The 24,133-nt window shown below is 66.0% G+C and overlaps 1 protein-coding gene across 2 annotated transcripts in view; it reads left to right on the forward strand.

Moving 5' to 3' along the window:
• The first annotated feature begins 14,223 nt into the window (after nucleotides 1-14,223).
• Nucleotides 14,224-24,133, forward strand: part of PARVB (parvin beta) — an 83,168-nt gene continuing 73,258 nt past the window's right edge. Inside the window, exon 1 of one of the 2 annotated variants that reach the window (XM_089307710.1) lies at nucleotides 14,224-14,428. In XM_089307710.1, coding sequence (XP_089163836.1) covers nucleotides 14,317-14,428 — 112 coding nt within the window. In that variant the 5' untranslated portion in view covers nucleotides 14,224-14,316. Of the gene's footprint in view, nucleotides 14,429-14,711; nucleotides 14,744-24,133 lie in introns of those variants that run through there. The other variant, XM_089307712.1, reaches the window with a different exon arrangement.

Raw genomic sequence — 24,133 nt, forward strand, 5'->3', positions numbered from 1 at the left:
CGCCCTCCCCTTCCCGGTCCCGCGTGGGTCTGACCCGCCCTCCCCTCCCTGGTCCCGCGTGGGTCTGACCCGCCCTCCCCTCCCCGGTCCTGCGTGGGTCTGACCCGCCCTCCCCTCCCCGGTCCTGCGTGGGTCTGACCCGCCCTCCCCTCCCCGGTCCTGCGTGGGTCTGACCCGCCCTCCCCTCCCCGGTCCTGCGTGGGTCTGACCCGCTCTCCCCTCCCCGGTCCTGCGTGGGTCTGACCCGCCCTCCCCTCCCTGGTGCTGTGTGGATCTGACCCATTCTCCCCGGTCCTGCGAGGGTCTGACCCACTTTCCCCTTCCTGGTCCTGCGAGGGTCTGACCCGCCCTCCTCGGTCCTGCGTGGGTCTGACCCGCCCTCCTCGGTCCTGCGTGGGTCTGACCCGTTCTCCCTGGTCCTGCGTCGCACGCTGGCCTGCACGCTCCCCTGCCCAAGGCCCCACAGTCTGACTCCTTCCCAGCCCCGACTGCCCGGCTCAGGGTTCGGTTCCCACGCTCCTGAGTATTGAGCAGGGCCAGAGAGCTGGAGGCCGCGGTACTGGGTGTGGGTGGGGGGAGAATCACGCCATGTGCCAGCCGTGACCCCGGGGAAGGGGCTGCCCCTGCGGACTGGTAGCAGGAGCCGGAGAGCAGTGTCCATTCCCGTGCTGGCTCTCGCGCGTCTCCGCACGCCTAGGGCCCTGACCAGCACCTGGGGAATCATCCGAGGTCCAGAGTCCAGGGGAGGTCTGCTGCCGGCCCAGGTCAAGGTGCGGGCGGGGCTGAGCCCCCAAGGGCTCCGGGGGGTCCTCTTCCTGGCCGCCCCCTCCCTCCCCCGCAGAGCCGCAGGTGCAGCTGCTCTCTGCCTCGCTCTGATGACCTCTAGGCTCCCTGGGGCGGCGTTCAGTGTAGCAGTGAAGTCGCTGCTTGGGGGCCTGCGTCCCGCGTCGGGGGCCTGGGTTCGAGTCCTCATCCCAGCCCCCTGCTAGCGCGCACCCTCGGGTGCCCGGGTCCCTGCCCCTCAGAGGAGACCTGGGTGGAGTTCCTGGCTCCTGGCGTCCACACGACGCCTCAGCCTGGGCTGCCAGACACCTGGGGAGTGAGCTACTGGACAGGAGCCGAGAGGAGCTCTCTCGCTCGCTCGTCTGCTTCTGTCTCTTTCTCTGTCTCTGTCTTACAAGGAAAATGAAAACAAATCAATTAAAATGTTTTTCCAAGAACGCTTGTGATCTTGGGGCCCAGGTGGTCAGAGCTGGCTCAGCTTGGTCTGCGGGGCAGCGGTCAGCGCCCCCTGCCGTGTCTCGGCGCACCTGCAGCCCCGGGAGGCCCCTTCTCTGCGGGGTGGACGACTGGCACCTCTCCAAGTCGTATTTTGGAATCTTTTAGGGTCAGCCTCCTTTGGAGTCTTCCAGAAACGGTGCCACAGAGGAGCCCTGAGTGGGCAGTGCAGGCGGCCAGAGTGCAGCAGGGGACGGCTGGAGAGGCCTGCGGAGCCAGACTCAAGCCAGCGCCACTCACCTAGGTATCTCGATAATGAATTTTTTTTTTAAGACTTATTTATTTGAAAGTCAGAGTTACACAGAGAGGAGAGGCAGAGTGAGAGAGAGAGAGAGAGAGGTCTTCCATCCGCTGGTTCACTCCCTAGATGGCCACAACGGCCGGAGCTGTGCCGATCTGAAGCCAGGAGCTTCCTCCAGGTCTCCCACGTGGGTGCAGGGGCCCAAGCACTTATGCCATCTTCTACTGCTTTCCCAGGCCACAGCAGAGAGCTGGATCAGAAGAGGAGCAGCTGGGACTAGAACCGGCACCCATATGGGATGCCAGTGCTTCAGGCCAGGGTGTTAACCCGCTGTGCCACAGCGCCAGCCTCTTGATAATTTTTTTAAGGATTTATTTTTTCTAAGAGCGAAATGGCAGCAGAGGAGAGACACCTTCCACCTGCTGGTTTGTTTCCTGCCGCCCACCAGTGGCTGCAACAGCCGGGGCGGGGCCGGGCCAGAGCGAGGAGCCCGGAACACAGCGTCCAGGTCTCGCACGGCGGCAGAGGCCCCGGTACTTGGGCCATCTTTGGCTGCCTTCCCAGGTGCACTAGCAGGGAGCTGGATCGGACTCGGACCGAGGCTCCAGGAGGGGGTCTGGTGTCAGGATGGTGGCTGAGCCCCCTGCGCTGAGACGCCAGCCCCTTTGCAGTTTGTGCGGCTGTGGGCGTTGGCAGAGAGCTCGTGGGGTGGGGGGCGGCCTGGCAGGGGCGCGGGAGCCGAGCCGAGCAGCACACGGAGTATTCTCGGTGTTATTTCTGAGCACAGAACACAGTGCCGTAGGTCAAGGGTACCTTAGTTCCTCTGACCCAGTGTCGTGCCTGGAAAGTAGGAAAACTGAGATAATTTCTCAGATTCAACAAGGGGAAGTGCAGGGTCGCGAGGGTGCCCCGGGCGGGGTCAGTGCGGCTGCCTTCCTGGTTCTCCCTGTAGCTTGTGTTCTGCCTTTGACCTTGGTTTTTGGCAACAGCCTGCGTCCCAGGAGCCGCACCTTCCCCAGGCCCCCGGGACCGTCTCGCCCTCCCTGCCTGGCACAGGGATTTGGCAGAGTGTGTAAGAAGGAGCACAGCGCTGCCTTTTTTCGAGTTTCTAACGTACTTCAAAGGCAGACATCTGCTGATTCACTCCCCAAATGTCCACACGGGTGGCGCGCGACAGGGATAGGAACGCGGGGCTCCCAGGGGGCTGGCGGGAGCGCGAGAGCATGGCCGCAGGGGCTGCCTCCCGGGTCCGCGTCGGCGGGCAGCTGGAGCCGGCGCGTACCGAGCCCGGGTGCTCCGCGGGGCATGCCCGCGTCCTAACCGCGGGGCCAGAAACCCACCCTGCATCTGTCTTAGGAACGCGGGAAGAAACACTCCCCTCCCCCGTTGTCTACCACGTGTGCGCTCTGTGTGACCGCAGTGTCCTGGCCTCACGGTTGGTTCACAGCAGGAACGGCCAAGTGCCCAAACCCTGAGACGCCGGCCTCTGGGGACGGAGCTGTTGGGCAGGGCTGTGTGTGGTGGAGCGCAGCCGGGGCCAGCTGTGCCGGGCGGGGATGAGGCGGGTTTGGTTTGCAGGCCGACCCCCGGGGAGAGATGCGAATTCTGTTTGTGCGCAGGTGCCGCGAAGCCCCAAGCCGGAAGCCTTTCAGGTGAAACGTGGACGTCGGACTCGCACTCTCTGCTCGGAATCCCTCCGTGCCCTGGGTGGGAGCGGAGCTGGCCTAGGTGTCTCGCGTCTCGCTGCACGCTGCCAGGGCCCCGCCGGGAAGCCCGCTCCCGTGTTCTGATGGAGAGCGCCGTCTCTCCCTCGCTGGGACCCTGCAGGGCTGTGGCCTTGCCTTGCACCAGGGAGACTGGTTCCCCGAGCCCCTGAGCACCTGCCGTGGGCTCCGTCCTCCATCACTGCCAGCCTGGTGCCCTCTGTACACACACTGTGACCTTTGCCGGCCACGCGCACCCCAGCAGCGCCACAGCCACCCGTGAGCCATCTGTTCGCCACGTCAGAGGACAGCAGCCACCCGGCCCTCAGTTCCCCACTTAGGGCTGTGGTCATTCAGAATCAGACCCCACTGACCAACAGCCCTGGCTGCAGCAGGGCGAGCAGGGCTTCTGGGTGGGCCCAGTGTCCCCTTTCTGGCGCCTGAGGTCCTGCCAGTCACTGCTGGAGGCCCCGCCCACCGCCTTCGAGGAAATGGGTGCGGAGCCCGGAGTCCGAGTGACCGCAGCCTCCAGGCGAGGGTGGCGGTGCCCCCAGCTGTCATGGAACAGGGCTGGGGCTGGGGCCAGGCGAAGGGCTGGCTTCGGTGGCCTTGTTCCTGCCGTCTGTGAAGGGAACCGGTGTCTCCGTGGCCTGGTGTGCAGGGGCACAGAGGCAGCTCGGTGCCTTCCCACTCACGGCTGCTCAGACGCCGCCCAGGGAACCGTGGGACCGGGCGGCGGGCGCAGCCTCGAGGTCTCAGGACCCCCGGGGGTCCCTGGGCCATACTTTGAGAACCCCACGCAGACAGGACTGTCACTCACGGCAGAGAGGGAGTGCCTGGCGATGCGGGTGGGTGGGGCCTGTATGAGGAGGGACCCCTGGTGTCACTGTCCCCTCCCCCCTCCTCTGTCACGTGGGCACAGCCACCCTGCCCACAGCAGGGGCCACACAGTGGATGGTGCTGGCACTCATGTGAGGGCTGGGTGCTGGCAGAGGGCAAAGGTCGGGGCCCAAGGGCAGCGGTGTTACCGGGGACAGCTGCATGCCGAGGGTGGGCGCCAGCTCAAGCCCAGCCTCTGACCCAGTTTCCTGCTAACGCGCCGGGGGAGTCCTTGAGGTGCTGTTACCCGTGTGGGAGACCCCGATGGAGTTCCTGGCCCAGCCCCAGCCGGGGCGGCCATTCGGGGTGTGCGTCCGCGGGTGGAAGATCCCCGTGTCTGTTTCTCTCCGGTGCTGTCTTTGAAATCAGTCTTTAGTAAAAACCGCAGACAGTTAGGGCCTGGCCGGTGCCCATGGTGTGGCGGGAGGCGGGCTCAGGGCCACCCAGCCTCTGCCGCGTGCGTGTGACCCTGACGGCCCGAAGACTGGCAACATTTGAAACTGTTAGTTATTTATCGACTGTTATCTGAAAGAGAGACAGAGGTCTCCCATCTGCTGGTTCACTCCCCAGATGCCTGCAGCTGGTGGGGCCGGGCCAGGCTGGCACCAGGAGCTCCACCCAGGTCTCCCACGAGGGTGCAGGGGCCCAAGCACTCGGGCCATCACGGCTGCCTCGCGGGTGCTTAGCAGGGAGCTGCAATGGGTGCAGAGCCGGGATTCAGCCCAGGCCCTTGGGTATGGGATGCGGTGTCCCTGGGGGTGTCCTCACCCTGCGCCAGGCCCCGGCTGTGAGTTTTGAATTGGACGACAGCACACGCGCTTACACGCACAGAATTCGGTTCCGAGGTGTGGACAAGGGAGGCCGTCCACCCCGCTCTGCGGGGCCAGAGCAGCCGTCTTGTGAAGAGGGGGCGCGCCAGCGAGCAGGGCCGACACCAGAGCCGGGGCCTGATGGAGGGTGCGCCGGGCGCTTACCCCTGCAGGCGCTGGTCAGTTAGCATCTCTCGACTGCACGGCCGCGGTGATGGTGGGTGGTTGCCATCCGTCACTGGGAGCGACTGCGCAGGCGCCGGGGCGGGGGCACCAGACAGCACCGCCAGGAGCCTGGCCCTTCCTCTGCGTGGACACGGCCCGGCCCAGCCCTGTGCTTCCTGTGTGGGCGGGGCCGGGATCCAGAGAGGGCTTTCGGTTCTTCCTCTGCGCATTGGTGCCGTGCACAGCCCGGCTCAGCGCTGTGGGGGTGCGTGGCTCCCTCGCCCGCCCTCTGAGTGACCTGCGGGCCGTGCCCTTGCTGCCCCCCACCCCCCAGCCCTGGTTCTGCCTGGAGACCTCGATGGGGCTTGTCACTGTCCACCTCCTGGGTGACGTGTATTTGTCAGGCTTCTGAGAAGGGGGGCTTTAAAAAGCTTGATGCCGTGGGAAAGACAGGTTTACCCTGTCCGTTAGCAGCTACAGGTTGTGTCTTCTTTAAACAATTTTATTTACTTTTCTTTGGAAGGCAGCGGTACCTTCCATCCGCTGGGCCGCCCCCCCGAGTGCCCTGGGAAGCCGGGCTGCAGTTGGGAGCTGGGAACTGATCCCAGGTCTCCCCTGTGCACGGCAGGGAGCCAAGCACTTGAGCCACGGTGCGCTAGCAGGGAGCTGGAAGTGGAGGTGTAGCCAGGGCTCGAACCCGGGCTCTCCGGTGTGCGTCTTCACGGCAGCCCGACAGCTGCCCGCCCGCCCGCGTTGTCCACGAGTGAGGGAACCGCAAGGGAGCCTGGGAGCAGTGCCCCTGTTGGAGCCGCAGGCAGAGCTGACGTGGCCGCTGCTCCAGTCGAGGTGTCGCCGTGATCTGACAGCTCCCCAACGGCGCTGCTGCGGTCTGCCGGAGCCGGGAAGATGCTGGAAGGCCGTGGTGACGGGAGCCGGGGGTAGGCATTCCCTTGCTAGTGTCTGGCAGCTTCCCGGGCCGTGGACAACGTGGCTCTGATGTCGTAAGGTGCAGCTCGACACGCGGGGCGAACACCTCTGGGTGAAGAAGCTGCCGAGTGACCTGCGCGTCCCCGAGCTGAACTCTGTGTGCCCCGTGCCGGCTCCACGTCCCCGAGGCCCTGCGGCACACGTCTCAGACGGCCCGGCTCTGCGCTCCCGGGTGACCTGCAGCGGCACGAAGGGTCGAGCGTTGAGACGCGTTTCTCCAGCAAGGAGAGCGGCTGTTACGCTCCGACCTGCGCGGTGGCAGGGGTCGGCTGGTGAGAGCAGCAGGTTCCGGGGAGGTTATCCCCGTGGAGTTGTTTAAGGGCGACTGAGAGGGAGGAAGACGAGCTGTCACTTGCTGGTTCGCTCCCCAGATGCTGCGATGGGGACGCCAGAACGGGGCTAGGGTGGAGCAGGCAGCTGGAACGCAACGCGGGTTCCCGTGGGGGTGACCAGTTCCTCGAGCCGTCACCGCTGCCTCCCCGTGCGTGTTGGCAGGAAGCTGGAAGTGGGAGCGGGGGCAGGATCCAAACCCGGGCGCCGTGTGGGGTGCAGGTGCCCGCGTCGCGCGCAGCAGCTGCCCGGCCGGCAGATGCAGTGTTGGGGGTGGGGGAGCTCAGCAGGGCCGCAGCTCGCGGTCAGTGCTCTGTCAGGATCCCTGCGAGAGAGGACTTTGTCCCCGCCGCGGGGCAGCGCCCTGCCATGTCCCCACACCCTGCTGCTCCGGTCATGACCTCGTGCACGCGGCAGTGAAGTCACACGTACGCACCCGTTGCCCACACCGGCGAGTGCCAGGCACACGCGTGACGTGAGACTCCGGAAGTCCCCGTGGTCAGGGCCCGCAGGCCTCCGTTCACGGGGCTCCGTCTGCTAGAACCACACAGTTCTAAGGCGGCAAGCTGCGTCCTTGGCCGGCAGCGCTTTCCCAGAAGCCCACGGGGCGCTTTTGAACGGGGCCCTGTGGTGCGGTGGGTGAACCTGCTGCTTGGGACTCCGCATCCCACACGGGGGAGTCTAGGATGGAGTCCGGCTGCCCACCCCCTTCCAGCTCCTGGGACAGCAGGGGAGGACGGCCCAAGCACGTGGGCCCCTGCACCCACGTGGGAGACCCGGATGGGGCTCCTGGCTCCTGGCTTCAACCTGGCCCAGCCCGGGCTGCTGTGGGCATTTGGGGAGTGGCCAGAGATCGATCTACCTCCCTCCCTTGCTGCCACTCTATTTTTCAAGTAAATCTTTAAATAAATAGATGTGTCCCCCCTGGCTGCTCCAGGGCACAGCCCACCCTCGTCACCAGCTGTGCCTGGACCAAGTGGGTGGCACCGCAGGTGAGCCGCACCAGTGAGCTTTTCTGAGGCCAGCGGCAGCATCGTAATCCTGAGCGGCCTCCAACCCTGTGGTCTCACGCGGGAGCCCCGCCAGCCTGCTGCCACCCATCCCTTGCCACCCACCCACCCACCCATCTGTCCATCCCTCCATCCGTCCGTTCATCCATGCACCCATCTACCCATCTGTCCACCTATCCATCCGTCTGTCCATCCGTCCATCCCTCCCCACCCATCCATCCATCCACCTATCCATCCATCCATCTGTCCTTCTGTCCATCCGTCCATCCATCCACCCCCCACCCATCCGTCCACCCATCCATCCACCCATCCTTCCATCCACCCGTCTGTCCATCTATCCACCCGTCTGTCCATCCATCCACCTATCCATCCGTCCGTCCATCCATGCACCCATCTACCTGTCTGTCCATCTATCCATCCGTCTGTACGTCCATCCCTCCCCACCCATCCATCCATCCACCTATCCATCCGTCCATCCGTCCATCTATCCGTCCATCCCTCCCCACCCATCCGTCCATCCGTCCTTCTGTCCGTCCGTCCGTCTGTGTGGAGCACGAGGTGGAGATGCCATTGCCTGTTAGTGGGGAGCGCGGACAGTCAGCCGGGAGAGGAGTCGTGGTGGGGAGACAGGAGGGAGGATGCTGCACTGGGCCTGGGGGCGGGCGGGGAGCCAGGAGGGACCTGCAGTTTCCCACGCCCCCATCCTGCGCGCCGGCAGCGGCTGTGTGTGGCTCGAGGCCGCCTCTGGCTCCCCGTGGGTGCCCGGCTGGTGTCCGTGCCGCGGTGGACATCCTGCCCCCAGGAGCTGACGGCCCCCAGGGTCTCCCTTGTTTGCCCAGCGGCTCTTTCTGCATCTCCCGCCTGCTCCCGGCCCCTCCTCCGCGGGGTCTCCGGCACCCACGGGCAGAACTTTCCAGAATGTCTGAGGTTGCCTTCAGTCTCAGGGCCCGATTTGTTCGTGGTCTTGGACACAGGCTGTGGTTGGATGTGGTGAGGGTGCCCCGACCTCCACCGTGACCAGAGGCTTGGTCCCGGCGTGCTGGTGTCGGGAGGTGGTGGGGCCTGGGTGAGGGTGCGAGGACGTCTCCTGAGCAAGCCAGACAGAGGGAGCAGAGAGAGACAGAGCTCTGCCATCTGCCATCCCAAAATGCCAGCGCCCGCCAGGGGAGGGCCGCATCAAAGCCGGGAGCCAGAAACTCAGTGCCGGTCTCCCACGCGAGTGGCAGAGACCCGGCGACTCCAGCCGTCGCTGCCGCTCCCGGAGTGCACGTGAGCAGGAAGCTGGACTTGGCAGTGCAGCTGGGAGTCCACCTGCTCTGATAGGAGCTGCACAGACCCCACCCCCACTGGAAGAGTCCCACCCCCAAGCACCTACTGTGTGCAGCCAATCTGCGTCTAAGACTAAAGGCTCGCACCTCGCATGTTCCCAGCAGAGGATGCGAGAGCCGAGGCCATCACAGCCTGGCCCGCGGGTGCTGGCGTCGCACGGCTCAGCCTGGCCACTGCCGGTGGTTCTTAAAGAAAGAAAATGAGCCGCACGTTTTCCCAGCTCCCGGTCGCACGTGTCTGAGAGCGCTGGTATTTGAATCGCTCTTCAAGCCTTGCGTGTTACTGATTGCCTCGCAAACCTGAGATCACAGAGCGCTGGGCTCATTTCCGCAGAGCTGGGCTCCCTGCGGGGTCCTGATTGGAGAGCGCACCTCGCCGGCGGCTGCCCAGCGGTCTGACCTGTGAGGACGAGCGGTGGGCGTGCTCCGCGGGAGCCGTGGACCTGTTCTGTCACCTCCACACCAGCCTGGCCCTCCGCCGGCCGCCGTGCTGGTCCAGCGAGCATCGCTCTCTCTGTCAACCTGGATTCCAGTTAGTTTTGGAATCTGTTCTGTTTGCATAAACATCGACTTGTTATTTATTTCTTGGCGCTGAGAGATAAAAAGGCAGAGTCCAAAGCCGCCATTTCCTCTGGTTCAGTCCCCGAATGCCTACAATGGCCAGAGCTGGGCCAGGCTGAAGCCGGGAGCCAGGAGCTCCATCCAGGTCTCCCACGTGGGTGGCAGGGGCCGTCTTCCTCTGCCTTCCCAGGCGTCCTCGCAGGGAGCTGGATGGGGAGCGGAGGCGCCGGAGTGCAGCCAGCGCGCTGGTACAGTGTCGTCCCCAGAGGCAGCCTAACCCGCGGCTCCTGGACGTGCGCCCGACGCAGCGTTGTGGTCGGCCTGCCTGTCAAGAACGCGTTGCTGACACCGCAAAGAGTCAGCGTAGCCCCTCAGCGTCCAGACGGCGGGTCCCGGGTCCTGGCGCTTTGCAAAGTCCGGTGTGGGTGGTGCCGGCTGGTGCTGCGCGGTGGAAGACGTCGGACGGAGGCGTGGGCGCCCAGGAGGCACAAGGAGCCGGCGCCCCCTTCTCTCCAAAGCCAGGCGGGGTGGCCTCTTTTGAGGGGGATGCAGTCTTTCGGGGCGTTCCCGACTGTTCCCCACAGATGACTGGGGGTGAACACTTGGCATCCAGTCGTCCACTGCCCCCTCGGTTAGGAAGAAAGGGGCGAAGGGCCCCTGCGGCTTTGCTTGCCTCCTGTGTAGGGAACACCCGGAGTGCTGCTGGCGGACGAGGGCCCACGTTCGCTGAGTCAAAGCCTCACGCGCGGGCTGGCGGGAAGCGTCACCGCCTCACTTCTGAAAGTCCAGGCGGGCTTGGTCAGCATTTCCGGCTCTTGGCTTCCTGCCTCGCCGCAGCGCGGAATGAGAGGACGGGTCACACAGCACTGCTCGTGCAGGTGCCAGGACCCCCGGGGCAGTGAGACCGCGGGAGGCCCAGCACCCCCGCCCCTGGGGCGGCGGCTCCTCCTGGGAATCGTGTTCGTCCCCCGCAGCGTACACTTCTGACTCCTTGACTTGCTCGTAGGTTAGACAATGAGCCACACGGGGACACAGCTCACAGCCTGGGCCTTCCCTCCAGGGAGAGAGGGGCCAGGGTTGCCTCTTTGGAAGGCTGTGACCTTGTTTTCAGCTAAGGAAACGGAAGTCCGGAGCCGGGGCCGCCTCTAAGCTGACAGTGGTATGCGATGAACCCAGCGGCAAGGCACAAACACGGCCACCAGGGGTCCCTCCTCGGCTTGCGCCCGCAGGGCTCTGTCCAGGTCTGATCCGTGTCCAGCGAATCGCACAGGTCTGCAGTGCCCGGTGTGCTGGCTTCTCAGGGGTGTGCACGCCTGTGTGGCTTCCCCCAAGAGCAGGACACCCACGTCCAGGCAGGGCCCTCTGTCCCCCGGGAGTCCACTCTCAACACACAGCCCAAGGGCCTGCTCTCGAACTTGCAATAAGTGGATGCCCACGGTCCATGCTCTGTGTCTGTAGCCGGCTTCTTTCCTCCACCCACACACCTTGATTTGAGTATTTTAGTTGCATGGTAGTGCATAGACCAACTGGTCGACCTGTTCTCCTGCCTCTCGACTTCTAAGGCTATTAGGTTGGCTTATGCGGAAGTTATTAGGACAAGTTGGTTCCATAAGGAGTCAGCGCTGGCATCCGAGGGCTGGTTTGAGTCCTGGCTGCCCCACTTCTGATCCAGCGTCCTGCAAATGCACCTGGGAAAGCAGTGAGGTGGGCCCCTGGCTTGGATGGAGTTTGTGGCCCCGGCTTTGGCTCCGTGTGGAGGCCCCAGGTCTTCCACTGGCTTTGCCCCGCGGCTCACCGTCCACGGATGCGATGACGGAGGGGGCCCAGCCCAGGCATGGCGCAGACATTGGCTCCCTGGTGCTCGTGGGAACTGGGCCCTGCAAAGCCACGCGGATGGTTTCGGTGGTAGGTGTGGCTGCAGCGGCCTGGCTGTGATGCTCGTCCCCCGGGACGGTGCACGCCGCGGGCGCAGGGAGTGGAAGCCCCGGCACCCCATGCCCGCGTCCCGTCTCGTCGAGTTCTCGCTCTTCCACTGGAAACGAGCCCTCCCGCCACTCTGCAGGGTGATGACACCGGGTTTTGGCTGGGCTGCCCTGGGGGGAGTGCCAGCCTCGGGAATTCCTCGAGGCTCAGGCCAGCAGGGAGGGAGAAGCGGGGGCATTGGGTCCTTGCTTCTCTCCTCACTCAGAAAAAATGCAAATTAGCTCACAGCCCTGGGGTCAGCGCGGAGGGAGGCAGCTACAGGGCCCAGGGAGTGAGCAGTCGCCTGGGGCAAACATCCGGCCAGCCCAGGCTGTCGACTCCCCCTGGGAGGAACCAGAAAAAACCCCCGATCCAGAGGCCGGCGCCTCGCCTGGGGGTCCTAGTAATAAACACCTTGCTTGCATTTGAAGATAATTCCATTTTTTAATAAAATACAGAGCAGGTCTACATGTTTCCTGCCAGGAATCCCTGGGGGTGGGGGGCAGGGACAGCGCTGTGGCGCAGCCTCTGCTCCTGATGCCAGCAAACCCGAGGAGCTGCGTCCCATCCGGGTCCCTGCTCAGGCACCCGGGAGAGTGGCGGAGACGGCCCAAGCGCTTGAGCCCCTGCTCCCACGTGGGAGACCCGGATGGAGCTGCAGGCTCCTGGCTCGGCCTGGCCCAGTCCCAGCTGTTGCGGCCACCAGAGACCAGTGGATGGAAGACCCCTCGCGTGTGTCCCTCTCTGTCACCCTGCCTTTCAGATACACACACGTGCATGTTTTAGAACGAGTTGGTGTCCGAGCCCTGCTTGAAATGAGCGGGTAGACTTGGTCTGCTTTAGGGATGTTCTTGCAGGGAGGAAAGCTTTAAAGCACGTTAACCGGCCGGCGCCGCGGCTCGCTGGGCTGATCCTCCACCTGCAGCGCCGGCACACCGGGTTCTAGTCCCGGTCGGGGCGCCAGTTCTGTCCCGGTGGCCCCTCTTCCACGCCAGCTCTCTGCTGTGGCCAGGGAGGGCAGTGGAGGATGGCCCAAGTGCTTGGGCCCTGCACCTGCATGGGAGACCAGGGGGGTGAACCAACGGAAGGAAGACCTTTCTCTCTCTCTCTCTCTCTCTCACTGTCTAACTCTGCCTGTCAAAAACAAACAACAACAACAACAAAAAACACATTAAACAATATTGGAGAGGCGGAGAAACAGAGGCCGAGAAAGGCACCCAGGGCGCTCCCCTCCTCGGCTCACTCCCCAAATGCCTGCCAAGGCCAGGGCTGGGCCTGGCTGACACCAGGAGCCAGAGCTCCAGCCGGGGTCCCAGGGGGAGGCAGAGCCCACCTGCCCGAGCCGCCATGCTGCCTCCCACTGCCTGCGGCCCCTCCCAGTGGGCCAGTGCGGACGCCGCCCCGTGAGTGTGAGCGGACGTGGGGTCTTTGTGGACAGCCAAGGTGGGCCCCAGCCCCGGCCGACGACGTCTTCATAAAGAGGGGAACTCCGGACGCCGATGTGCACATGGCGGGGACGTCGGGACGCCACGTGAGGACAGAGGCGGGGCTCGGGGTGGTGCCGCCACCAGCCACGGCTCGCAGGCCGGCACCGGCAGGACTCTGGATCTGAGCACGAGGCCTGCGAGGTTCTGCTGCCGCTGACCCCGAGGAGGAGCTTCTGTGCCCGGGGCTGCCCGCGTGTGCCGCCCTGCGTGTGCCGCCTGTGTGCACGGTTACCACCTGTGTGTGCCGCCCTGCGTGTGCCGCCCGTGTGGTGGTTCCCACCCGCGTGTGCTGTCCTGTGTGTGCCACTCGGCTGCCTGAGTGTGCTGCCCTGAGTGTGCCGCCCGGCTGCCCGCGTGCATGGTTCCCACTCGCGTGTACCGCCCTGTGTGTGCCGCCCTGTGTGTGCCTCCTGGTGGCTGCCCATGTGTGCCGCCCTGTATGTGCCGCTCGGCTGCCTGCGTGTGCCACCCTGCGTGTGCCGCCCTGCATGTGCCGCCCATGTGGTGGTTCCCATCCGCGTGTGCTGTCCTGTGTGTGCCGCCCGTGTGGTGGTTCCCACCCGCATGTGCTGCCCTGTGTGCTCCCGGTTGCCTGCATGTGCTGCCCGGCCACCCGTGTGGTGGTTCCCACCTGCGTGTGCTGCCCTGCGTGTGCCGCCCGGCTGCCCGCGTGTGGCCCCCGCACCCCTGCCCCAGGACCCTGGTACACCAGCGCTCTCCCGCACCCCTGCCTGGAGATTTCTCTTCCTCTGCCGAGGGAGGGAAGGGAAGCGGTCACTTCACCCTGAGCCAGGTCGGCGTCCTCGAGCCCCGCCCCCAGCTCTGTCCCCTTCCTTCCCCTCCGAAGGTCCCTGTGGCTCTGGCTCTCCCCACGTGACCGCGCTGACACCTGGCCTCTGGCTCAAACTCCTGGAGGGAACACTGAATCCTCGAGCCCCGCCCCCCAGGAGCCCCGACACCCACCTGCCAGTTCCCTGTGCGGAACTGGAGGCCCCGCCCCGCACAACCTCAGCCCACACCCTGGGCCTTCGTGGAGGGGCTTCGGACAGCGCCTGGGGTGGGGGCGGGGCCTCCACAGGCTCGAGTCCCGCTGTCGGCCTCCTGCTCCCTGCCTTGGCCCCCCTCCGCCCCACGGGACGCGCATCACCACCAGGGGCCGCCTGCGGAGCCCCCAGACCCCCTCGTGGCCATCAGGACAAGGCCCGGGCCCGGCCCCTGCCCCTGCGCCCACGCTCTGCTGGGGCCCCGGATTCGCCCACGGGGGCGGCCCCGCGGGAGTCCCAGTCCCCGAGGAGCCTCCTGGCCCACTCGGATCCTGCAGGGAGTTCGCGACGAGATCACACACCCACTCGGTTCCCGGCCGCCCCCCACCCCCCCGCGGAGGCACTGGGCGGGGCGGAGCCGGGCCGGGGGGGGGGGCGGGGGTCCCAGCCCCACTCCGACTCCTCTCTGGCCGAGGGCGGCTCCGTGGCGCAGGGGGCGGGCGCGGGGCGGGCGGGGCGGCGCCCTCGGCCACTCCCCGGCGGGCGGCGACCTGTGACCGGCGACCGGCGACCAGGACCGGCGAGCGGGGCCCATGTCCGCCGCGCCGCCGCGCTCGCCCCCGACGCGGGCCCGCGGGATGAAGGCGGACGACTCGTTCCTGGGCCGGCTGGGCACGCTGGGGAGGAAGAGGAAGGCCAGGGCGGGTGAGTGCGGCCCACGGGGCCTCCCCGGGGCCGTGACCTTGGGGACAGGCCCTGCCTCCTTGCGGGCCGAGACCGCGCGCGGAGCAGCCGCGTGCGCGCCGGCAGCTGGGCGGGGGAGGGGGGCAGGGGGCGGGACGTGGCGCAGGCCTGGGGCCCCGCACCCACCCTGCCAGAGTCGCCGCGCGGTGGGGCCGCCGGGCAGCCAGTGGACGGCCAAGCCGGCCGCTGCTGGTGACTCTGCGGTCGCCCGGAGCCGGCCGTGGCCCCGCGCAGGGTGTCGGCCCTCGGGGTACACTCCGATGCAGTGCAACCTGGGTAAGGCACCTGTGTGCGCCTGTGTCCGAAGCCAAGGAAGGCCCCCCTCCCCCCCCGCCCCAGGTGGCTTTCTGTCCCCGGACCCACAGGCCCAGTACCCCTTGTGAGTGGGCAGTGATGCGGGCTCCAAGGCCCCGCCCCTCCGCCAGGGGCTGCCTCTTCCCCCTGTGATGCCCATGCCGGGACCCCTGCTCCACCCCACCCCGCTTGGTGATGTGTGATTTCGCCTCTGAGCCCTGAGCGGCCCCAGGATGGGCGTCCTCACTGGCCTGTGCCCTGCCCATCCGCCCGGGGCTCCCGTCTGCGGGCTGGGCAGTGAATCTCCCCCCAGGGGGCTTCTCCCTCGTGGGAGCGGCCCCTCCCTGAGGGCAGTGTCTCGGTATGTCCCAGCAGGCCGGCCACGCCCCGTGGTGTCCCCTGTGCCTTGTCATCCCGTCGTCACCCTTAGCGGGAATCCTTTGCTTCCTCTCTCTGCCCTGGGGCGGCTAGAGAGCGGCTGACGTGCTGTCCTCTGGAGCCTGCCCTGGGAGCCCCGGGGGAGAAACGGACAGCCTGTGGCTTTCCTGGGACTGGGAGTGAGGGGCGCAGTGAGGCGCTAGGACCCTGCGTGCTGTGAGGAAGAGGGGGTGGCGGGCTGGGCGCCCAGGCGAGGCCTCAGAGGGGTCCAGGGAAGAAGCCCTTACTACTCACGATGGTGATGGCAGTAATAATAATAATAATATAAAGACTTATCTATTTGACAGGCAGAGAGACAGACAGACACACACACAGAAAGAACTCTCCCATCCTCTGCTACACGCCCCAAATGGCCACAATGCCCAGGGCTGGGACAGGCTGAAGCCAGGAGCCAGGAGCTTCTTCCGGGTCTCCCACACGGGTGCAGGGGCCCAAGCACCTGGGCCGTCTTCTGCTGCCTTCCCAGGCACGTTAGCAGGGAGCTGGATGGGAAGTGGAGCCGCCGGGACTAGACCCAGCTCTCTGGTACGGGATGTGGGTGTCCCGGGAAGCATCTTACCTCCCGGTGCCACACGCCCACGCCCAGAGAAAGAAGTTTTGATGCCGTGAGAATGAGGCCCTGGCTGCCCGCCGCTGGCCCGCAGACAAGAGAGCAGGTTCCGTGCGGCGCTGGCAGTGATGGGGGAAGGGGCTGGAGCGCTTTCGCAGTTTGCAGCAGCAGAGGGCTTCCGAAGGGAGCCAGGGGCCGCCGGGGTTCGGTGGCCACTCCTCCTCCCGCACGCCCTGGTCCAGTGCTGCGGCCATGCCAGGTGGCGGCAGCTCCAGCCGCCTCTCTCTTCAGCTCTGGGGTCAGGCGGAGCCCCTGGGGAATCGCCAGAGCGGCAGGTGGCTTTTGTGAAACCGGAGGTGAGAAGGGCAGGTGTTCAAGGCGGCTACAGAGCAGCGGGGGAGGGGACCCCGGGCACGGTGACAGCTTTGCACACGGGGCTCGCACGCCCTGGTGCACCTGACCCGGCCAAGTCCCAGAGCAAAGCACTTCCCTGCTGGTCTGGACAGACGCGAACCTGGAAACTGGACGTTCGGCCAGACGGCCAGGCTGCTCCTTGGGACGCCGCGTGCGCACGCGGATGCCTGGTTCCTATCCCGTCTTCCCCGCAGTGCTCACCCCGGGAGGCAGCAGGCCATGGCGCCCGTGCTCGGCCCCCACCACCCACGTGGGAGACCCACAGGGAGCTCCAGGCTCCTGGCTTTGGCCTGGTCCAGCCCTGGCTGTTTGTGGGGATTTAGGGAGTGAAGCAGTGGATAGAAGGTCTCTCTCTCTCTCTGGCTTTCAAATTAGATGAAGAGAACTAGATAACCAGAACTAAACAAGAGAAAACAAGGGCCAGTCTGGTTTAACCAGAATCACAAATGCCAGTGGGGAGTGCAGCGGGCCTGGAGCCGCCGCCGCCCTCCGGCGGGGTCTGCGCCTGGTCCTCGAGGCTGAGGGGCACGTGGGGGTCCCCCGCTCAGACGGCCACAGACCCTCCCTGGAGTCTGGCAGGAGCCAAGCCAGGTGCTGGACTGGGAGGGGCCTGGGATTCAGGGAGGTAGGAGAGGCCTGTGGGGGAGACCCAGGGCTCGGAGGCTGGCCAGCGAGGCCTTGAGTCACCGAGCCCCACCCGGGTAACCCGGCAGCTCCTGGTCTTGACCTTGGCCATCAGCGTGCACACCCTGGCGCTTGTCGAGCAGGACAGGGCCCTGGGGGAGGGGGCTCCCCGGCCTTGGGGGGCTCAGTCTGCGTCGTCTGCTTCTTCCTTAGGGGGTGCAGGCTTGGGTGTGGGGGCACCTGTGCCTGGGGAGGAGGCAGGGGGCGCTGTCGGCGGGCAGGAAGTGTCCGGGAGGGCCTGGGCCCGGCTCTGACTCCAGCTTCCTGCTAACGAGGACTCTGGGAGGCAGCGGGCGGCAGCTGTGTCCAGGTTCCTGCAGTCCCTGCTTTGTCCTGGCCCGGCCCAGCCCCGTGGGCATCTGGACAGCGAATCAGTATTGGGAACTCAGCCTCTCTGTCTCTCCAACAATATTTTTTTAAATAACAAACAAACAAAAAAAAGAAATACACACCGAGACAGGTACTTCCAAAATTTTACGCAAAATGGAATTAAAAGACAAACTTGCTTTGGGGGCAGAACGTTTGAGAGCCACGCGTGTTTATTCCCCCGCACGCATCTTCCGGGACGCAGGAGGAACTTAGTGCCGCAGGAACAGAGCCGCCACCGCCTAACCCTAACCCTAACCCTAACCCTAACCCTAACCCTAACCCCTAACCCTAACCCTGACCCTGACCCTGACCCTGACCCTAACCCTAACCCTAACCCTAACCCCTAACCCTGACCCTGACCCTGACCCTGACCTGACCCTAACCCTAACCCTAACCCTAACCCCTAACCCTAACCCTAACCCTAACCCTAACCCTAACCCTAACCCTAACCCTGTTCTGGCCAGTCCTGTTCTGGCTGATGTCCACGTGTGGGCGTGGCCACGGGGCAGGACGGGGCTCTGGTGGAGCTGACTCTGTTGGCCCCTCTGGCCCAGCCCCCGCCCCCGGACCCCCTCACCTGTAGGGAGCCTGCTCTCCCCACCTGCTCCCCTGCCCTGAGCCGGGGCCCCTGAAGCCTCCAGACCTCCCGCGGGGACCCCGGGGCTTCCCAGGGACCTTTCCGCCCCGTCAGTGCCCGCAGTCAGCCACGGGTCCCCTTCCAGAGCGGGGCCACCACCTGCCCCGCCCTCACAGGACAGCCTGTTCTTTCCTTCCCGCCCCCTCCCCGGCTCACCTCAGAGCCCCGGCCTCACCCGGCTGCCGCTTTGCCCCTGGGGGCTTAGGTCTGCAGTAGCTGTGGTGGCTCCCAGCCGGCTGTGCTAGGAATTCCGGGACAGGGGTGAGTGAGTGGCAGGGAAGGGGTGCCAGGGTCTGGGCATGCCCCCAGAGCCCACCCTGATGCGCCCGCCCTGGGGGTCTCAGTTCAGGCCTCAGGGAGACTGCGTGTGGCCCCCCGGGCCAGGCAGGCAGGCAGGGCCAGGCCAGCCGGTGTGGTTCAAACCCGGGAGCCAGCTGTGAGGGGCTCCGGGGGGCAGGTCCCAGAGGTGGGAGGCCTTGCCCCCACCCCCCACTCCCTGGATGGGCAGAGCTGCCGTGGGAGGGGACGGGGCGAACCGGGGGATTCCGTGTTTGTGAAGCTAAAAGGAAATGCAGTCAGATTCTCCGTCCCAGCCTGGTGGGGAGGGGAAGGGAGGGGAGGGGATGGGAGGGGAGGGGAGGGGAGGGGAAGGGAGGGGAGGGGAGGGGAGGGGAAGGCTAGCTCCTCCCCTTCGTCCTGGGATGCCACAGAGCCCAGGGACAGGGCGTGTGGCTGTGACAGCCGGCTTTGCACCCAGCAGGTCTGGTGTGGCCGGAGGGGGTGGCCCCTGGAGGGGGTGAGGCTTGCTGGAAACTCCCCAGGGGCAGGGGCTGGGGCAGGGGCAGGGGCAGGGGCAGGGGCAGGGGCTGGGCCTGGGTGGGGAAGAGGCTGGGCTGTGGTGGGGCCCGCGGGCCGCGGTCAGCTGCAGCGGGAGGCTGGCGAGGACAGGGTCAGGCAAGATGACCCCGCTCGGTGACATGAATGTTCTAGAATGTTCTGGAGCTCGCTGTGGAGTGGACCTACGGGGAAGTGGGCACAGATGCCGTGCAGGCTGAGTTTGCTTAACGGAGGCCGAGCTCCAGGGGCCAGGAAGCAGCGCAGGAAGGAAGCAGCGGCAGGAGCAGGCCGCTCTCGCTTCGGTGTCCAGAATGTTCCGTGGGAAGGCGCCGCCGGCAGAGGCCCTGCTCGGGGAGCAGCAGTGCTATGGCCCGTTCTTCTCCAAACCCACCCCCCCCCCAGAAGAGGCCTGGGAGAGAGGGGAGGTCCCGTTAGGGGACGGGGGGCGTGGCCCTGCTCTGTGTCACGGGCGCTCCTGGAAGTCGCCGGCAGACAGGAAGTGAGCGGCTTTCGAGGGTGGCCTGGTGTGGCTTAGCGAGAGTCCCTGTGCTCCTGTTCTGGTTACAACCTGTGAGTCCAGCGTCTCTCCCGCGTGTGGCCCCGCCGCCTTCTCGCGTCCACGGGCAGCGTGGCCAGCTTGGGCTTGTTTTTGCCTCCTCAGAAGACATGACAGGCCGTTCTGGGCCCCGAGAGTGGCCCCCACCCCCACCATGCCACTCACCTCCCTGGGGCGGCCGTGACCCTCTGGAGTCTGGGGGAGCCCACCGCCGCGCCAGCCACGCCCACCCGGGCTCTCCGTTCACACTCCTGCCTGGCCTTGTGCAGTGGGTATTCACCGCTTTGCCTGTCCGGTCGTCAGAGCGATGCGGGGCTGGTTCTCTGACGTCAGCCGTGTGCACCTGCCGAGAGTGGTTTGAAAGCCCTCCTCTGATGGCTGCCTTCCTGCCGTGGCTGGTGAAGGGCCGCCTCTGCTCACGTTCCATGTGCCCCTTGGAAAAGCTGGACTTGTCTCTCTCTCTGCATTAGCTGTGTGCGTTCCTGTTTAGCTCTCAGATGAGCAATCGGTTTATCTCCTAATGAGCATCGTTGCTGGAAAACCTGCCAGTCAGCGCGGGCGCGCGCCGGCGGCAGGAGCCAGCCCAGTGGCGTTAATTGGTTTATCCGCATTCATTGCTGAGGGAGTGAGGGATCGCAGGCGCCGTGCAGTCACAGGGGAGATTCTCTCTGGTCGCAGGACAGAGTGGGACGAGCCGGGTTCTGGAGTGGCCTGGGGCCCCGAGGGCGTGGTTTGACTCTACTGTGACAGGCAGAGGGAGCCCCATATCCTGGCTCACTCCCCAGATGCCTGCAAGGGACGGAGCCAGAAGCCTGGAGCTCACGCCCAGTCGCCCGTGTGGGTGGCAGGGGCCCAACCCCGGGAGCCCTCGCCACTGCCTCCCAGGTGCCCGGCGGCAGGGAGCCGGGGGCCAAGTGCCCGCCCCGCCCGTCCTGGGTTGGGAAGGGGTCCTGAGCTGGCAGAGCCCAGGTGCTTCTGAGCCGCCTGCCGTGCGCTGCGGGGCTGGGGCGGCGAGGCGGGCGTTGGGGGCCGTCTCGCCTGCCGTGGTCTCTGTGGACCCTGGGAGCACTGGGCGGACTGAGCTGCTTCTAACGCTTGTGTGTTAGTGGTGGCGGGATGCTCCTCTATGCTGGGACTTTAAAAAAAAGATTTATTTATTTGGAAGAGTTACAGAAAGACGGACATCGAGATCTTCTATCCGCTGGCTCACTTCCCAGGTGACCGCACGAATTAGGGCAGAGCCAGGCTGAAGCCAGGAGCTTCCTCTGGGTCTCCCACGTGGGTGCAGGGGCCCAAGACTTGGGTTTCCTTCCCAGGTGCGTTAACAGAGAGCTGGATCGGAAGTCCTGGAGGCCACGCCCACCCTGGGAGTGGGGGCAAGCGTGGCCCTGCAACCAGGCTGCGGCCGTGCTGAGGTGTGGACTGCGAGTGTTTGCTCGCAGGTTAGCCCAGTGGTTAGGGCACTGTCTAAGGCCGCACCGTGCAGCTTTGAGCTGGCCCTGCTGGACGCTGGGGCTTCGGGTGTGGGGAAGGTGCCTCGGTTTCCTCTTCTGTAGAGGTCTTAGCTCATGAGGTGATTGGAGAGCAGGTGGGAGGCTGAACACGCCCTCCTCCCCGAGCGAGAATCGCACGGCCCAGACACCTGGAGCAGGACTCGCTTCAACGGTGCAACACACAGGAGAAGCCCGGAGACACCCGCCAGGGCCGCGGGAGAGGAGGGGGAGGGGGGGGCCTGGGGCACTGCCAGGGCCGCGGGAGAGGAGGGGGGCGCACTGCCAGGGCTGCGGGAGAGGGGGGTGGGGGGGGCCTGGGGCACTGCCAGGGCTGGGGGAGAGGAGGGGCCGGGGGCACTGCCAGGGCTGTGGGAGAGGAGGGGGAGAGGGGGGCCGGGGGCACTGCCAGGGCTGTGGGAGAGGAGGGGGAGAGGGGGGCCGGGGGCACTGCCAGGGCTGTGGGAGAGGAGGGAGAGGGGGGGCCGGGGCACTGCCAGGGCTGTGGGAGAGGAGGGGGAGGGGGGGCCCAGGGGCACTGCCAGGGCTGTGGGAGAGGAGGGGGAGGGGGGGCCCAGGGGCACTCGCAGGGCTGTGGGAGAGGAGGGGGAGAGGGGGGCCGGGGCACTGCCAGGGCTGTGGGAGAGGGGGGGGCCCGGGCACACCAAGGCTCGGCCGGGCCGCAGAGGCAGGGCCGCAGCCAGCGAGGGTGTCAGTTCGGTAGATTCTTTTTCATTTTTTTCTAAGAGATTTCTTTATGTATTTGAAAGGCAGGTGTCAGAGAGAGAGAGAGAGAGAGAGAGAGAAGGAGCACTCCATCTCCCACCTGCTGGTTCACTTCCCAAATGCCTGCACAGCCAGGAGCCAGGAGCTCCATCCCCGTCTCCCGTGGGCGTGGCAGGGCCCACGCACGCGGGCCGTCCCCTGCTGCTTCCCAGGTGCGGCAGTGGGCACGGACTCTGAACTCCGAACAGCATGAACGTGGGTGTGGACTGCGCGGTGTCTGCGTCCCGATCCCTGGTGCCTGGGAGCAGAGGTGGGGACGTTGACCAGGGTTATCCGGGGCCGGGGCGGGTACAGGGATGGAGGTGAGTGGCGGCCCCCGGGCGGGGGGCGGGCAGCTGTGCACTTGCCTGTCCTCGTGTGGAATGCTGGGGAAGCGGCTGGCCCTGCGTGTGAGCTCTCCTGCCCCCACCCTCCCTCCATCCAGTGGCTCTGGGAGAGGAGACCAGGCTTGGCCAGTGCTCAGTGGGCAGAGTTGGTTCCTTTAGGAAGAGTGGAGGGAGGGGGTGGGGCGGGGTGGGAGGCGCAGGCAGAGGTGCCCCCACCCCGCCCCACGTCCCGGAACGCCGCCGGCTGCGGCCAGCACCTGCTCTGGGCGGTGGTGGGAGAGTTTCCGGTGCGTCTAGCGGCCGCCTGATCAGGGAGAGACTCGCGGTTCGGAGTTCAGCTGGAGCCGCTCCCGGCGTGTTTCCGTCTGGCTGCTCGCGGCCGGGGGTGGTTTTCATTACTTGGTTTCTTGGCTTGGGTCTCATCACCAGGACATGTTTCCACACAGTTGCTTGATTTTTCCTCCTCAGAGGGCTGCTTGCATGTGCTCTTAATTCTCCTGTTAAGATGATCCCGCAGGGGTGAGGGGGTGAGCGTGGTGCCCCCCATGAGGGTGGAGGGGGGTGAGCGCGGTGCCCCCCATGAGGGTGGAGGGGGGTGAGCCCTGTGCCCCCTGTGGAGGGTGGAGGCGGGTGAACGTGGTGCCACCCGTGAGGGGTGAGCGCGGTGCCCCCCGTGGAGGGTGGAGGCGGTGAACGTGGTGCCCCCCATGAGGGTGGAGGGGGGTGAGCGCGGTGTGCCCCCCGTGGGGGTGGAGGGGTGAGCCCTGTGCCCCCCATGAGGGTGGAGGGGTGAGCCCTGTGCCCCCCATGAGGGTGGAGGGGTGAGCCCTGTGCCCCCCGTGGAGGGTGGAGGCGGGTGAACGTGGTGCCCCCCATGAGGGGTGAGCCCTGTGCCCCCCACGAGGGTGGAGGCGGTGAGCCGTGTGCCCCCCATGAGGGTGGAGGGGTGAGCCCTGTGCCCCCTGTGGGGGTGGAGGCGGTGAGCCCTGTGCCCCCCATGAGGGTGGAGGCGGTGAGCCCTGTGCCCCCCATGAGGGTGGAGGGGTGAGCCCTGTGCCCCCATGAGGGGTGAGCGCCGTGCCTGCGGCCCCATGTGCAAGGTTTGCGGCGGCTGCCGCCCACCGGTGCTGAGGCCCTCACTGGTGGTGGGGAGCAGGGTGTGGTCCGCCTTGCGGGAGCCGAGGAGCCGGCAGGTGCGCGGAGCAGAGGCTCAGGGTCGAGGGCCGGGTGGTGTGAAGTTTCTGGAATATGCAAATCCTGGAGGCCGAAGCAGACGATGGCTGGGGCGGAGGACGGTGGCAAACGGTGCAGGGTTTCTTTTCGGGTGGTGACGATGGTAAAGCTCTTAGTGCGGAGTCGCACGGCGCACTTTCAGTTCTGCTTACTTATTTACTGCCGTCCTCCGGCGCCCTCCCCAGGTGCCCGCAGCGTCAGGACTGGGCTGGCCGAAGCTGGGAGCCAGGAACTGCACAAGGTCTCCCGCGTGGGAGCCAGGAGCCTGTGTACTTGTGCCGGGAGCAGGAAGCTGGAGGCCGGGCCGGAGCCAGGTGGGCCCCAGGCACGCGGTGTGGCAGCGGTGTCCTAACTGCTTGGGGCGCCCCCCCCCCCCGCCCCGTCCCGTGAGCGGGCCTGGGCTGGCGTCTCCGCTCCTCTTCTGCTTCCAGTTTCCTGCCAAAGCACCCCTGGGAGGCGGCAGGTGCCGGCTCGGGGCTCGTGGGATATGTGCCAGCCACATGGGTGCCTGGGTTGAGCCCTGCGTTCCGGCTAAATGCCCACCCTGGAACTGCACGCTTTAGAAGGGCGGGTTGTATGCAGTGTGAACTCTGTCTCACTAAAGCTGGGAAAACAGAAACGAGTGGCCGGCGCCGTGGCTCACTTGGCTAATCCTCGCCTGCGGCGCCGGCATCCCATATGGGCGCCGGGTTCTAGTCCCGGTTGCCCCTCTTCCAGGCCAGCTCTCTGCTGTGGCCCGGGAGGGCAGTGGAGGATGGCCCAAGTGCTTGGGCCCTGCACCCCATGGGAGACCAGGAGAAGCACCTGGCTCCTGGCTTTGGATCGGCGCAGCACCAGCCGTGGCGGCCATTTGGGGAGTGAACCAACGGAAGGAAGACCTTTCTCTCTGTCTCTCTCTCACTGTCTATAACTCCACGTGTCAAAACAAACAAACAAACAAACAAAACACAACAGAAACAGGAAACTAGGAGCCCGAGCTGCAGCCACTTCTCCCCCTGTGCGTCGGCTCCCTGCGTGTCTGCAGGGTGGGGTCCCTAACCGAGACCGGCAGA

The sequence above is a fragment of the Oryctolagus cuniculus genome, chromosome 11 (genome assembly GCF_051225735.1).
Source record: "Oryctolagus cuniculus isolate XC-2025 breed Fujian yellow rabbit chromosome 11, ASM5122573v1, whole genome shotgun sequence".
Classification (NCBI taxonomy): Eukaryota; Metazoa; Chordata; class Mammalia; order Lagomorpha; family Leporidae; genus Oryctolagus; species Oryctolagus cuniculus.